This window comes from Didymella exigua (assembly GCF_010094145.1).
Source record: "Didymella exigua CBS 183.55 unplaced genomic scaffold M421scaffold_8, whole genome shotgun sequence".
NCBI lineage: Eukaryota > Fungi > Ascomycota > Dothideomycetes > Pleosporales > Didymellaceae > Didymella > Didymella exigua.
This window is the reverse complement of record NW_022984782.1, coordinates 197049-212077: the sequence shown is the minus strand read 5'-3', so window position 1 is coordinate 212077 and position 15029 is coordinate 197049. Positions and strand designations below refer to the sequence as shown.

Below are 15029 nucleotides of genomic sequence, written 5' to 3'. Positions count from 1 at the left end.
GCATCTGAACTTTTGCGAGCGCAACAAACACCCCGCCAATAACCCCGCATTGCACTGCTGCTGCTTATGTGGCAGAGACGACATGACTGTGAATGGGGAGGTTAAACAGCAGGCCATCGACCGCGATGTCCTGCGGCGAGGTCTCGTGACGAGCTCTACGAAACTGCGAGTCGAGAGCCTGGGGCGGCTTGAGCACCAGGTGGCAGACGAGTGTAGGTGGCATGAGGACAAATTGAAAGATGCAGCGCTGATAGCAATCCACTTATAGCTCTCATTCCTGCCGACTTGCAAGCCCTCTTGGCGACTCTATTCGAGACATATCCCCTTTACGAAGACCGAGAATCACGGCGCGCCGTCACAGCAGTCCTTGAATCGCTTATAAACGGCCCACACGGCGACCTCGTGCTGCCTCCGATCGTTAAATTCCTGACACATGAGTCCCAGAAGAAGGGCATCGCCCATGTCAACGCATTCGTGCTCGTAGAATGGTGCTCAGTGCTGCTACTGCAGTTTGCGAAGCAGCCAGAGCGGTGGTCAAAATTCGGGCTGGATCTGGCGTTGGCCGATGCGCGTGTTCTGGAGACATGTGTAGGCGCTGGCATTGATCGTCGAGCTGTACGTATCTCGCACTCTGCACTGGTAGTTACACGACGCGCTCTGCGTGCCATTCTGGGATCGAAAGAGATTGGACAGGATGCACTCGGCAAGCTGGTGGCAAATCTTACGGCGAAGGGGGCTGTTTCTGCAGCTGGAAATGCTGTGTTCTTGGGAGTCATCGCTGGAGTATCCTCTCGTCTGTCAGATGTCAAGCCACGGTTTGAGCAACACAAACAGGACTACTACGCTTTCTACGTGCGCGAAATTGTCGGCTCGAGAAGTCAGCTGCCTGACCACGTATCGAACGCACTACACGACTTCTTCGACACCTTCACCACACTTGGGGAATTGCGCAAAGAGATCATACCAACAATCGAGAAGGCACTTCTACGTGCGCCGGAGGTTGTGCTGAACGACATCGTTTCGCACATGATTTTGGCTCTCCCTCAGTCGATCGACCTATCAGATGTCTTGTTCGGCAACTTATTGAAGCCACTGCTCTCAAACGTCAAATCCAGCAACCCTACAATCCGCGCTGGAGCTCTTCGAACTTTCACAGCGCTAGCCGTCAGATCGCAGAACGAGGATGTCATTGGCAAGGTAGCAGACGAGGTCTTGAACCCTTTGAAGCAGGGCAAGGTTTCAGGTGTCGACCAGAAAGTTATACACGCACAAATGCTGTCGGGCTTCAAAGAGTCTTCAGCACTGTCTCAGAAGATTCCTGCTGGCATTGCACCTGTCGCCTTGAAGGAGCCTAGCGAGCCAGCCGTAGTCGCTGAAGTGTCCACTATGACCAAGCATCTCACATTCGGACTTGCTCACGGAGTGGCTCTTGACATGACGGTCACAGACGCTTTTATTAAGGGTATGGCAGACAAGCGCGTTCCCGTGCGCCGTCTTTGGGCGATTCGCGCTGCAGACATCTGGTGGAACCTCACAGATGCGCAGCATACGCACGCAGATATCTTGTCATTCTGCCAAAGTACGCTGCCAAAGCTTGTGGAGATTTGGCAAGAAGTCAATGCAAACCCAATGCCTGCAACACAAAGCGGCTTGGTGACTGTCGGTCACTACGTCACTGCACTTCTTCTCAAGATACGCGACACCAAGAACGACAAGCTTGCTGCCGTGTACAAGAAGTCTAATGTGCTCTCACAATCGCTTGTAAGCCAGCCGAAGCCATCGTTCCTACTCAACACCAAAGTCTTTACGAAGCTATCCACCGAAGACGACGTTGTGATCGCCCTGCGCGCGTTGAAAGCTGTCGCTCCTTTTGTTGTGGAAAGTTCTGCATCTAACGAAGTTCAAGATGCATGGGCGCAGGCTTTCATCTTCCTCATTACTGGGCAGAGCGTATCTTCGAGAGCCAAATCTGCCGCCAGACTAGCACTTACCCAGACCTACCTTGAAGTGTCAACAGAGAAGATCAGCGAGATCATCATTCAAGGAATATGGTCGTGGTACCGATCAAGCGTGCAGGAAGAGAAAGACAGCGCTGCATTCGCATCCAAGAACGGGGCCACTGAGCTTGGCGCAGTCCTGGGATGTATCTGTCTCTCACCTGACGTCTTGAAGAAGCTGGGAGGCAATGTCACTCAAGGTCAGCTACGCAAGCAAGCCATTAGCTTGCTTGTGCTGGCAAGAGGCGAGCTCATCCCAAAGACATCTTGGATTGATACCTCCCTTCGTATGGGCGTTGATCCTGGTCAGCTTGTTCAAGAAAACCTGCAAGAGTGCATGACCTTGATCAACGAAGCTACTGAGGTACGTGGGTCTCTCTCTGACTACCGAATTGTCTGCTAATCAAGGTGACAGAACAAGAGCAACGATCCATTCCCCAGCATAAGCTTGGCAGCATACAGTGCTTACACTGATCTAGCCTTTGTTGCACCTGAGACAGCTTTACCAGTCATAGTGAAGCGGTTCAGCGAGGATCTTGATCCCAAGCAATTGGAATCAATTGGTCCACAAGAGGCAGCCATCTTCAGAACACCAGAAGGAACCGCATACGTCGATGTACTATCCAAGAAGGCGCCAGTGACGATTGACAAGAACACGAAAGATTATGATACCCTCAAGTGGGAGGAGGAACTACGTGCGCAGCTTATCCAAAAGCAAGGCGTCAAACCCAAGAAGCTCACTTCCGAAGAGCAAGCGAAGGTGAATGCTCAGCTGGCCAAGGAGTCGGTCATCAGGAATGAGGTGGCTTCAACAGAGCTGAAGATGAAGCGCGGAGTCGGCATCATTCGGAGCCTTGCTACTGGACCACCCACAGAGGCCGAGCAGTGGATGGGTCCTGCGGTCGATCTTCTCATTCACTCTATTCGTGCCGGTTCAGGTCTCTTGCTTGGTGACCAGCCAGCTACTACTTTCATTGCATGCTCACAGCGCGTTTCAAACCGCCTCGGTCCCATCAGGCCTTTCATCGGTGTCGCGACTTTGCGTACAATCGGGTCAATCCAGCTCTCTGACGAATACGAAGGAGAACCCCTCGGTGGTAGGTCAACCGAATACTATAGTTTCTGTTCGTTCTACTGTTCGTGCTAACTTCCATAGATCTCGTCACAAGAGTTCTGTACCGACTCCGCTTCCTCAGCGAGCAGCGCCCTCTCGACCCTGTGTCCATGGCTTACTGTTTGCCACTCATCTTCCTTATCCTCGAGAAGGGCGGCATTGGCAAGGATCTAGCCGAAGAAGCTGATGAGCAGCTGGTTTTGGCTTTCGAGTTCTTATCCTTCCATGCCAACTCTTGTATGCCAAGCATCTTCCTCGCCCTGACTATGCTGACTGTACTGACATTGTATAGGCACAGACACACGTCTACCACGCAAGGATATTATCGAAACTCTTTTATGGTCGATGCAAAGCTACCAGCAACATTACAAGATCATCAAGGATTGCCTGACAGATTTCGCAAGAGGTCTGGCTCCTAACATCACCAACGAGGAGCTCGGCGCACTTCTTCGTGGTACCATTGTGCCAGAGGCTGCGGTGCGTACAGCAGCGCTACAGGCCATCGATGCAGAGCTCGACATGAACGATTTGAATTTCAGCGAAGAGATCTTCATCGCGTCTCATGATGATGACGAGGAGAATGTCGAGCTTGCCAAGACAATCTGGAGTGAGAATGAGCTCGAACTCAGCGCCGATGCTGGTGTGAAGCTGCTGCCCTACCTTGAGTCTCAGGACAAGCAGCTTCGTCGAGCAGTAGCCCGCTCCATTGGCGAAGTCGTTGCGAACTTCCCTGATGTATTCGACCATCTCCTCCAGAGATTGCAGGAATCGTACATCGACAAGGGCAAGGAACGACTACCAGAGCGCGACGAGTACGGCATGCCGCGAAAGAATGATACTCGCGATCTGTGGGAGGCAAGAGATGGTATCGCCCTTGCCTACAAGGAAATGACATCCGGTTTCAAGCCCGAGGGTCTATCGGACTTCCTCACCTTTATGGTCTACAATGGGCCCCTAGGCGACCGTAGCGCTGCTGTACGCGACCAAATGATCGAGGCCGCAACATCGATTATCACCAGTAAGGCCAAGTCAAAAGTCGAGCAGCTGATGGAGCTGTTCGAGAATGCGCTGGAGAGTCCAGACCGAAAGTCGGCTGAGTACGACCAGGTCAATGAAGCTGTCATCATCCTTTACGGTGCACTGGGTCGCCATCTGGAGGCTGGAGACCAGCGCGTACCCAAGGTCGTGCAGCGACTACTTGCTACCCTCAGTGTACCTTCTGAGAGTGTTCAGTATGCCGTTGCGCAGTGCCTGCCACCATTGGTCCGTACTTCAGAGCAAGAGGTCTCAAAGTACGTCGATCAAGTAATGGAGCAACTCCTTCAGTCCAAGAAGTATCCCGCGCGCCGTGGTGCTGCCTACGGTCTTGCAGGTATTGTTCGCGGCAAAGGATTGGCCGTATTGCGGGAATACCGCATCATGTCCACCCTTAATGGGGCAGTCGAAAACAAGAAGGATCCCAATGCCCGTCAAGGTGCTTTCTTGGCTTACGAGCTCATGTCTCTCATTCTTGCACGTTTGTTCGAACCCTACGTCATCCAGCTGGTTCCACAGTTGCTTGTTGGATTCGGCGATACCACTGCAGACGTTCGGGATGCATGTCTAGACGCAACAAAGACATGTTTCTCCACACTCAGCTCATACGGTGTCAAGCAGATCCTACCGATCCTCTTGGACGGTCTTGATGAGCAGCAATGGCGTAGTAAGAAGGGTGCTTGCGACTCCTTGGGTGCTATGGCCTACCTCGACCCCAATCAGCTCGCTTTGAGTCTGCCGGACATTATCCCACCTTTGACTACCGTGCTGACTGACTCTCACAAGGAAGTCAGGTCCTCAGCCAACCGCAGTCTGAAACGCTTCGGAGAGGTCATCAGTAACCCAGAGATCAAGCTCGTCGTTGACATCCTCCTCAAGGCGCTCAGTGACCCAACCAAGTACACCGACGATGCGCTCGATTCGCTCATCAAGATTCAGTTCGCTCATTTCCTCGACGCTCCATCACTGGCTCTCGTCGTCCGCATCCTCGAGCGTGGTCTCGGCGACCGTTCTGCCACCAAGCGCAAGTCTGCCCAGATCATCGGCAGTCTGGCTTATCTCACAGACCGCAAGGACCTCATTGCCCATCTGCCAATTCTGGTCGCTGGTCTGCGTGTAGCAATCGTCGACCCTGTGCCCACTACGCGGGCTACAGCTTCGAAGGCTCTCGGTTCACTCATGGAGAAGCTCGGAGAAGACGCTCTACCAGATCTTATACCAACTCTCATGGCTACTCTCAAGTCGGACACAGGAGCTGGCGACCGTCTCGGTTCGGCACAAGCTCTGTCCGAGGTTTTGGCTGGTCTTGGTACTGGACGTCTGGAAGAGACTCTGCCCAGCATCTTGCAAAACGTTTCAAGCAGCAAGCCGTCTGTACGAGAAGGCTTTATGACACTCTTTATCTATCTGCCAGCTTGCTTCGGAAACAGCTTTGCCAACTACCTCAGCAGGATCATCCCTCCTATCCTCGGTGGATTGGCAGACGATGTCGAGTCGATTCGCGAGACTGCTTTGCGTGCTGGTCGCCTTTTGGTCAAGAACTTCGCTACAAAGGCCATCGATCTGCTTCTGCCAGAGTTGGAGAGGGGCCTCGCAGACGACAGTCATCGCATCCGTCTCAGTTCCGTCGAGCTTGTCGGAGATCTGTTGTTCAACCTCACCGGTATCAGCGGCAAGGAGGGCGAGGATGTCGAGGAAGGCGCCAAGGAAGCCGGTCAGTCCTTGCTCGAGGTGCTTGGAGAAGAGAGGCGCAACAAGGTGCTATCAGCACTGTACATTTGTCGCTGCGATACCTCCGGACTCGTCCGCACTGCTTCCGTCAACGTCTGGAAGGCCCTGGTTGCTACACCACGTACCCTTCGCGAGCTCATCCCCACCCTCACTCAGTTCATCATTCGACGTCTCGCCAGCTCCAACCAGGAGCAGAAGCTCATTGCTGGCAACGCTTTGGGAGAGCTCATGCGCAAATCTGGCGACGGTGTGCTGGCATCTTTGCTGCCAACTCTCGAGGAAGGTCTGCACACCACCGATACGGACGCAAAGCAGGGTATCTGCATAGCGCTTCGCGAGCTGATTACTGCTGCTGTGCCAGAGCAGCTGGACGACTATGAGAAGACCTTGGTACAGGTCGTAAGAACGGCACTAGTGGATTCGGACGAAGACGTACGAGACGCTGCTGCCGAAGCATTCGATGCAATGCAGCAGATCTTCGGTAAAAAGGCTGTCGACCATGTTCTGCCTTACTTGCTCAACCTGCTCCGCAGCGAGGACGACGCACAAAATGCGTTGTCTGCTCTTCTCACACTTCTTACAGACCAGGCAAGATCCAACATCATCTTGCCCAACCTCTTGCCTACCCTCCTTACCTCGCCGATGTCTGCCTTCAACGCCCGCGCTATTGCCTCGCTGGCTGAGGTTGCAAGCTCCGCCATGACCAGGAGGTTGCCTACCATCCTCAACACAATGATGGACAATGTCATTGCCAGCAAGGACGAGGCTCTAAAGGCAGACTTGGAAACATCCTTTGACACGGTCCTGCTGTCTGTCGATGAGTACGATGGTCTCAACACTGCTATGAGCGTTATGCTCACCTTGTCGAAACACAACGACGAACGCAGACGTGCTCGTGCGGACATGCATTTGGCCAAATTCTTCGCCGAGACTGATGTTGATTTCTCCAGATACTACCCCGACCTCATCCGGGCACTGCTCGTCTCTTTCGATGACAGTGATCAGGAGGTTGTCAAGGCTGCGTGGACGGCCCTCAGCACGCTGACGTCAAAGCGCCTAAAGAAGGAGGAGATGGAGTCTCTTGTCATCTCTACCCGTCAAACCTTGTCGCAGGTTGGTGTTGCTGGTGCAAACCTTGCTGGTTTCTCTTTGCCAAAGGGTATCAGTGCCATTCTGCCTATCTTTTTGCAGGGTCTCATGAACGGTTCGGTCGATCAGCGCACACAAGCTGCCTTGGCCATCTCAGACATCATCGACCGTACCGATGCCAAGGCCCTTCAGCCATTCGTCACTCAGATCACTGGTCCTCTTATTCGTGTGGTCACCGAGCGCTCGACAGAAGTCAAGGCAGCTATCCTGCTCACACTCAACAACTTACTCGAGAAGATACCAACGTTCCTCAAGCCATTCTTACCTCAGCTGCAGCGCACATTCGCGAAGTCTCTCGCAGATACATCTTCCGATGTGTTGCGAGCGCGTGCTGCCAAGGCCCTGGGCACACTGATCAAGCTTACCCCCAGGGTAGACCCTCTCATTGCAGAACTTGTTACCGGATCCAAGACCAGCGACGAGGCTGTCAAGTTGGCTATGTTGAAGGCATTATTTGAGGTGGTCAGCAAGGCAGGCAAGAACATGAGCGATGCCAGCAGGAACGCCATTCTGGGTCTCATCGATACCGAACTAGATGACTCGGATGGTAAGCGCCAATTTCGTTGCATTGAAGTAGATATCGCAACTAACAGTGTCCAGATTCCATGGCAATCACCAACGCCCGTCTATTGGGCGCACTCATTAGCTGCTTAGGAGAGGACGCCGCTGTCAGCTTGCTCAAGACACGCGTGCTTACGACACACTTCAGCAAAGCGTCTGTTCTCGCTCTTAACGCCATCTTGCTTGACGCACCAGAATCACTCACAGGAGATTTCGTGGAAGAGACCATGCACGTCATCTGCCAGGGTATCGCACATAGCCGACCTGTGATCTCAGACAATTGCGTCCTCGCAGCCGGCAAATATCTCATCAGCGACAAGATGCACAAGACCTTCGAGCACACCAAGCCCATCTTCGAGGCTCTCGCTCCCGTCATCGAGCCCGGTCATCCCGTCGACACACGTCGCTTGGCCCTCGTCGTTCTGCGTACCGTGGCGCGCGAGCACAACGACCTTGTTCGTCCACACATTCCGCTCCTTGTACCAGTGGTTTTCGCCTCGGTCCGCGACCCCGTCATACCGGTCAAGCTGTCCGCTGAGGCTGCATTCCTCACCATCTTCTCCGTCGTCGAAGAGGAGGGTGCAGTGTTCGATAAGTACATGGCGGACAAGGGCAAGAGCCTGCCGGCCCAGCAGCAGAGGAGCATGAGCGAGTACTTCAAGAGGATTGCGCTGAGATTGGCAAACCAGGCAAGGGAGAAGAAGGAGGCTGAGGGTGGTTCTGGTGGTCTGGGATTGAGCAGTGATGAGGTGGAAGATGAGAGGGAGATATGGAGTGTGGGCAAGGTGGAGTTGGGTGATGTGTTCGCAGACGACTCGTAGATTCGAGTTGTGGATGAAGAAGTACAAAAGCTGGGGTTTCTGCAGGTTCAAATTCGCGTACTTGAGCATATTTGAAATGAATGCATAGCGTTTACGAAAGTCAGAGCACGCCTGCTTTGGTAGTTGCAAAAAAGCGGAGGCACAAAGCACCTGTAACCTCCCACTCTACGAAGCAACGAAGCCGATTGATAGCTTGAGGCGATTGCGCCCTCCACTTTTGGTCGTCTTCTCCATCTGCTCCGGAGACGTTCGCTGACGGTGATCTGCCAGGGCCGGAAAGAGCCGCACCTTTCCATCGTGTCTCCTGCGATACCCGTTTTTCATGTGCTCTGAGACCATTGACTCGAGCCGGGGCCCATCGTGGATTGTTGCATCAAACGCTCGAGGACGGCCTCACACACCGCGGTACCGGTACCCCAGAGCTTGGCGTGAACTCCGCAACACCTCCGTTTGACGCAACCTCACCCTACGCGTACGCATCGTTTCCATCAGCGCACGCCCACACAATCATCGATGCGCCTATTCTTCAACGTCTACCTGATCAGCTGACCTCCGCGAATCATCTAGAACCATCACGCTCCTGCGCAGCGCTCTCAATAGCTCTGGGGACGTTCGCGCTCACCTGCCGCGGCCGCCAGCTCTCCGCAAGCATCGTCACGCGCTTTCGGCCCGCCGACACGTCCTCGGTCGCGATAACCGCCCCGACCTCACCAGCCATTGCGCGCTGCCAAATTTCTAGACAATCGCCAACATGGCGACAATACAGCCCAATGATACGGACATGGCCAACACTGGCACTCTGCCCTTCTCAAGCATCCCCGACCTCGATCCACCTCTCACACTTAAGAAGTCCACCACCGAGCGGAAACCACGTATCGATGTCGAACCCCTCTACTCGGCCGTCAAGGGGGCAATCAGCGATACAGACTGGACCACATACAAGACCAGCCTCACACAATTCTTACTCGGGAACCTGAACCAGGAGGAACTGAGCTTCAAGCTGCGCAAGATACTCAACACCACTGCGCTTGAACATGCACACAACACATTGGTCGCGGCCATTTATGCGAATATATGGCGCGATGCGCCTGAGGCGGGCATCGCAAGTTGGGTCTCGAGTACAGACAAGCCCTCGAGCAGCACCGTCAAAGGGCAAGGTGATGAGAGCGAGAAGAGACTCAAGTATGAGGTTATGCAATTATCAAGACGAGAGAGGAAGAGACTCAAGACGATACCCGCAGTGGAGGCTGCTGCTGTTGGTGGGCATGATGCGCCAGGAGCAGGGACAGGCGCAATGGGTTCTGTCAACGAGCTCATCGAGATGAAGAGAGGGAAGCAGCCTGAGATTGGCCCTGTTGGGCCTGCGGGTGGATACAAGACCAGTATGTCTGCCCTCAAATCCCATGATTCGCGAAGCTTCAGCAGCCTTCTACCACTGTTGTGCGGCATTACAGTGCTAACACACGACAGACTGGGACCTCGAGATTCGCAAACGATACACCGCACCCCTCTTCAGCGAAACCCACGAGTTCCCCACCGCCTCCTCGATCTCCGCCCGCCTGCTTCCCTCGTGCTACGAATTCGGCCTGCCGCAAGGCCACACACCCGACTGCCCCGACTTTATGAATCTTGCGACCGAGACATACATCAAAGAAGCTCTGGCTTCGTTCCTAGGCAAAGTTGCAATCAACGGAAACGGATACGTGCGTACAGGCGCATTCAAGAAGAGAGTAGAAAGAGAAGAAAGACTGGCGGACCGAGGCGAGGCGATCCGCGATGCAAAGGGCGAGCTGCCCGTGGAGCAAGAAGAACGGCGGAAACGGAAGCTGTTGTGCATGGAGGATCTGCGACTGGCACTCCAGCTCGGTGACGGGTACCTTGGCCAGACACCCATCATTGCGGGTAACATTACAAACAGCACATTTCTGGATGTGCCGGGAATAGAAGAAGTATATCCCAGTTCACAGAAGAAGAAGCCAGAGAGAACGAACGGCATAATAAACGGTATCGGGCAGGACAAGAGTGGGCTTGCGAAGTGGTTGGATGAGGGCATCATCGTGGACTTTAAGATTGACGGGGAGGGCGACAAGATGCAGGTCGATGGTGATGATGAGATGGCAAACTGGAATGGTGGGAGTGTGGGTGATGTTGGAGAGTTGGATAATGCGTTGGATGATGTGCTGAATTTGGGAGACCTGTAAGCACTGTGATCTGTTGGTTTCAGATCTATTGGCCCTTGGACTTCTTTTTTGCATGGACGGTGTTTAGCATTTTGAGTGGCGTTTGTTGGGACGATACCCTTGGGACGAGGCCATGGCGTTCTCTTGTGTATTGAACATAAATGCCATAACAGCTCAGGTAGAACCTAGGCAGTGGCGGTGGGATGCATCCTCAATCCATCGATCAGAGAATATACCATCTAGCATGCACGCTTACCGACTTAAGGTTGAAGCGCGGGGAAGTGGCACAAGACACTCCAAATTGGGCATCGCAAACATGACAATGAAAGTACATTCTTGCACTAGTTCTCTCTGTGGCCTTTCAGAAGTGCAAACTGACCAGGTAACGATACAGACCATGGCGCTCAAATGGTACTTATAGCTTGACAAATCTAGAAACCTACAAGGTATGCTCAGCAATGAAGGTGACCTTGCACTTTCCAGTATATTCCTCCCTGTGTCGTTCTTGCGAAAGTACAGCGCTCGTCTAAGTCTCCGCAGTACCAATGAAAGAAGACGCAATCTGGTCCTAACTATTAGTAGATGCACATGACTCATGAGATTATGGCATCAACCCTTACCATCATGCTGATTCATTTTATGTCGCTGCTGAGATTGATCATATTGTCTTTATCACAGCGCCAGCTGTGATCTATAGTCTGCTTTGGTGCTGGAAGGCAACACCTCTGATTGGCTTCTAAGCCGCGCTAGTAGCATTTAGTGGGTCAAAAGAAACCTAATGCTATTAGTCAAAAGCTGTCCACATTACGCGATGCAGACATCTGCATGCGCAAGGCTTCGTCGCAGTATTACAACACCACACCCACGTCCTGCATTGTGGCCTAGCAAGGGGATCGGACTCTTTTGCTACTTTATAAGTAACGTACCTCACGGACGAGTCAATCAACGGACGAGTCGATCACTTTTGCCAAGCCCTCACCAAAATCTGACCCATTATGGCTCACAACACCACACTTTAGCCCTGCAAAGTGCAGTACAGCCTAGATTACTATTCAGAGACCTCTTCTACATTAATCTTGCACGTTCGCGCGTTGTGTCTAGTCTGATTGCACCTTCTACAGCGCCTTTAGCTTGGCTCACCCTCTTAAGCGCGCACCTGCTTCTTTGGCTTCTTCCCATCACTACGCGCCCCAAACTCCTTTAGAGCTGCTAGTTACTGCCTATCTCCCACTATTAGGGTCCCCTCCTTCTAAACCTGCTTTCTTTTGTGTAATTTTCGTTGCGTTACAGCCTTATTAGCTGCTTAAAGCTAACTAATTTCCTATTAGGCTAAAACTAGCTTGTGCGCAATAATTGCTACCCCCTTTAACACCTTCTTAAACGCCTTAACTATAGATGTAGGAGAGCTGTCTATATGCATCTAAATCCTTGTCTTCACCAGCGTTAATTGCGACCTAAGTTCTAGGGTGTTGCTAGGGGTCTGCGACTGCCAGGGCTTGTTGTTAATAGGCAATAGTAGTGATAGAGTCTGCAGCTTTACATTAAGGCTGCTTATAACCTGTTCTAGCTTAAATAGGACTAATCTAGCGCCTTAGAACCCTCCTTAGATGTTGCTAGGAGTAAATACTACATTGTAGGCTGCTTTAAAGCATGGCAGGAACTCTATCTTTGTAATATAGTTAATCTAGTTGCGCATAAGCATTTTAACTTAGCGCCTATACAACTTCTTTAAAGGGGTAAAACAACCTACATTAAGTGGCTGTAGAAGGTGCAATAAGTAAGCAGGCATACATAAGGTTATAATCTTGTTATCCTTACAGTATTGCTAGAATTAGAGCGACTCGTGGCTCTCATAGCTGTCAATTACCAGCAAACAGTGTGTACCTACATCGGGAAAAGTTTTTCGAAATCCGGCCCAGACTGGCCGTTGCTGACAGTCGTGGCATGGTCGTGCAACGGCCGTTCAACGGCCCCAACGGCCCTAATTTGCGCCCAACAGCCCCAATTTCGCGCCAACATTGCCAACGGCCAAAACGCTGAGTGCCTATATTCAACAAACTTGAAACAACGTTGCAACGTCGTTGCATAGCTACCCTTAGTTCTGCTAGCACTAGTATTAAATATTCAAAAATTGCGAAATTTCACGTACAGATAGAGCGAAATTGTAGCTTCAAAATGAGCGAAAAATTATTGTTGTAGGCCTAACGTAGATTATCACCGAGCCGGCCATATCACCAAACTGGCCACTTTCTCTTAGCACAACCACCTTTTACCCCAACACAACATGCCTTAACAACAACAACTTCAGAATACTACTAGAGAAGGCAGAGTTATCCTTGCTATCTAGGCCTTCTATGCTGGCCAATTTCGCAGTATCTGCAGCGCTGCTAGAGCGTTGAACGTACCTTATTAGCAGGTCTCTGATCACCTTTGCAATATCACGTTTTAACTAGACGTACGCGCTAATTGCTAGAAACTTACTATACTAGAGGAGCAGACAATTATCTAGTATATACTTAACCTTAATTCGCGAGGATTTGCGCCCTAGCTATGTGAGGTGGCAGATATGGCTGATAAGATACTTAGTGTGCGTGGTGAAGAGCCTGTTAGTAAACTATGGGCTAGCAGGCTTGTGACGCGTTCAGACAAGCTTAAAATGGCCTTTAATTAAGCCAAGGATAGACAGAGGATACTACAGGAAGATCCTGAGATAATCAGCGCGTGGTTTAAGCTAGTAGAGGATACTTAAGTCAAGTATAGCGTTTGCAACAACAACGTGCACAACTTTAATAAAACTAGGTTCTAGATAGGCGTCGCTTTGTCTTCAAAGGTTGTAACAGGCTTAGAGAGACGTGCTTGGCCAGAGCTTGTTCAGCCAGGTGATCGCGAGTGGGTTACCGTTATCCAGAGCATCTGCGCCGCTGGGTATGCAACCCCGCCTTTCATCATCTACAAAGGACGCGTCCACATCTCTGCCTGGTATGAGGAGACAGATATACCCCACAATTGGAAGCTCTTAGTCTCTGAGAACAGTTGGACAAACAACGCGCTTGGCCTTAAGTGGTTGAAGCACTTTAACACGCATATAAAGACGCGTCAGGTGGGAGTGTACAGGCTGCTTATCTTGGACAGCTATAAGAGCCATCTCAACTAGGAGTTCAAGGACTATTGCCTAGAGAACTAAATCCTTACTCTCTGCATGCCACCTCACTTGTCGCACATCCTCTAGCCACTTAACGTGGTCTGTTTCTTGCTGTTAAAGCGCAAGTACTCCTAACGTGTTTAAGACTTAGCACGCCAACACATCTTCTACATTAACAAGGAAGGCTTCCTACTAGCCTTTAGGGACGTGTTCCTTAATGTGTTTACAAAGGTTAACTGCTAAAAGGCCTTTAAGGTATTAGGGCTTATTCCTACTAACGCGCAGGTGGTGTTAGATCGCCTTGAAGTGCGGCTGCATACCCTACTAGCAGTACCTCTACCCAAAACGCTGTGGCAATCCAAGACGCTAAGCAATACACACAAGTTTGGGTCTTAATCTAAGCTTGTAAGCGACTCCTTCTAACAATTGCTAAGTGCAGCGCAAGAGGGGTTCTTAAAGCTTGTAAAAGGGGCTGAAGAGATGCTGCACAAAAACGTCCTTATTAAGGCCCGCGTGCAAGAGCTTGAAGAGCAATTAGCAGTAATAACTAAGAGAAAATCGCGTAAGAGAAAGCAGATTCAGCATGGTGGCACACTTGAGTATGGCCCAGCAGCATCGCGGGTAGCTGCTGAGGCGTGTGTAGCAGCTCAGCCATCTAAGAAGACTTAGGGTGGAGGTGGTCAACTAGGAGCTCAGTCAACTGTTCGGCGCTGTGGGAACTGCAGCAAAACTGGACACAACGCACGAATGTGCCAGGAGGGTGCAGAAACATCTTCTAAATCTGATGCAAGCACGCAGTATGCTGGGTCACTGTTTAATAGTGAGTAGTTGTAGTTGCAGTAACTTGTGTTAGTCGTGCCAAGAGAAAATGGCCGGTTCGGTGATATGGCCGGCTCGGTGATAATCTACGTTACTACAACACGAGTTATAGAGCGTTGAAGGTTTGTTTGTTGAAGGTTTGTGTTTTGAAGTTGCGACAGCACACCGCAGCAGCTGCAGCTGCGCCAGCACACAATGTATCAGCTGCAGCTGCAACAGCACACCACAAAGCACCTGCCAACAAGCACACACTGCAGCACAGGCAGGCCTGGGCGTAGAATTCTTGGTTTACCTACTATTCTTGAATAATATTCTTGTATTTTCTAACGTTCAGGCTGCTAGAGCCCTAGCGAAGAATCTTAACTTAGTGTCTTGGCAAGGAACATCAAGCTTAAAACCTTCTACGCTTAATAACTATTCTATTACTAGGCCTATAATGTTGTTTAATAGCTTATTTTAAAGAGGAGACTTAGTAGTATA

General features: G+C 51.3%; 3 protein-coding genes across 3 annotated transcripts; all 3 read left to right on the top strand.

Moving 5' to 3' along the window:
* The first annotated feature begins 31 nt into the window (after positions 1-31).
* On the top strand, positions 32-8441 carry M421DRAFT_418624 (ARM repeat-containing protein). The gene is made up of 6 exons (XM_033591855.1): positions 32-212; positions 269-2361; positions 2413-3094; positions 3154-3348; positions 3404-7573; positions 7627-8441. The coding sequence occupies exons 1-6, from the start codon at positions 83-85 to the stop codon at positions 8406-8408; spliced, it is 8052 nt and encodes a 2683-aa protein (XP_033450551.1). The 5' UTR covers positions 32-82; the 3' UTR covers positions 8409-8441.
* Positions 8442-8851: 410 nt separating this feature from the next.
* Positions 8852-10900, top strand: M421DRAFT_418623 (uncharacterized protein). Its single transcript, XM_033591854.1, has 2 exons — positions 8852-9790; positions 9879-10900. Exons 1-2 carry the CDS (start codon positions 9160-9162, stop codon positions 10607-10609), a joined length of 1362 nt encoding a protein of 453 aa, XP_033450550.1. The 5' UTR covers positions 8852-9159; the 3' UTR covers positions 10610-10900.
* Positions 10901-14174: 3274 nt separating this feature from the next.
* On the top strand, positions 14175-14510 carry M421DRAFT_45525 (uncharacterized protein; the record flags this gene model as incomplete). Its single annotated transcript, XM_033594673.1, has 2 exons — positions 14175-14367; positions 14422-14510. Coding segments are annotated over 2 exons (282 nt in total), but the record flags the coding sequence as incomplete, so codon positions are not given.
* Between the last annotated feature and the right edge of the window lie 519 nt (positions 14511-15029).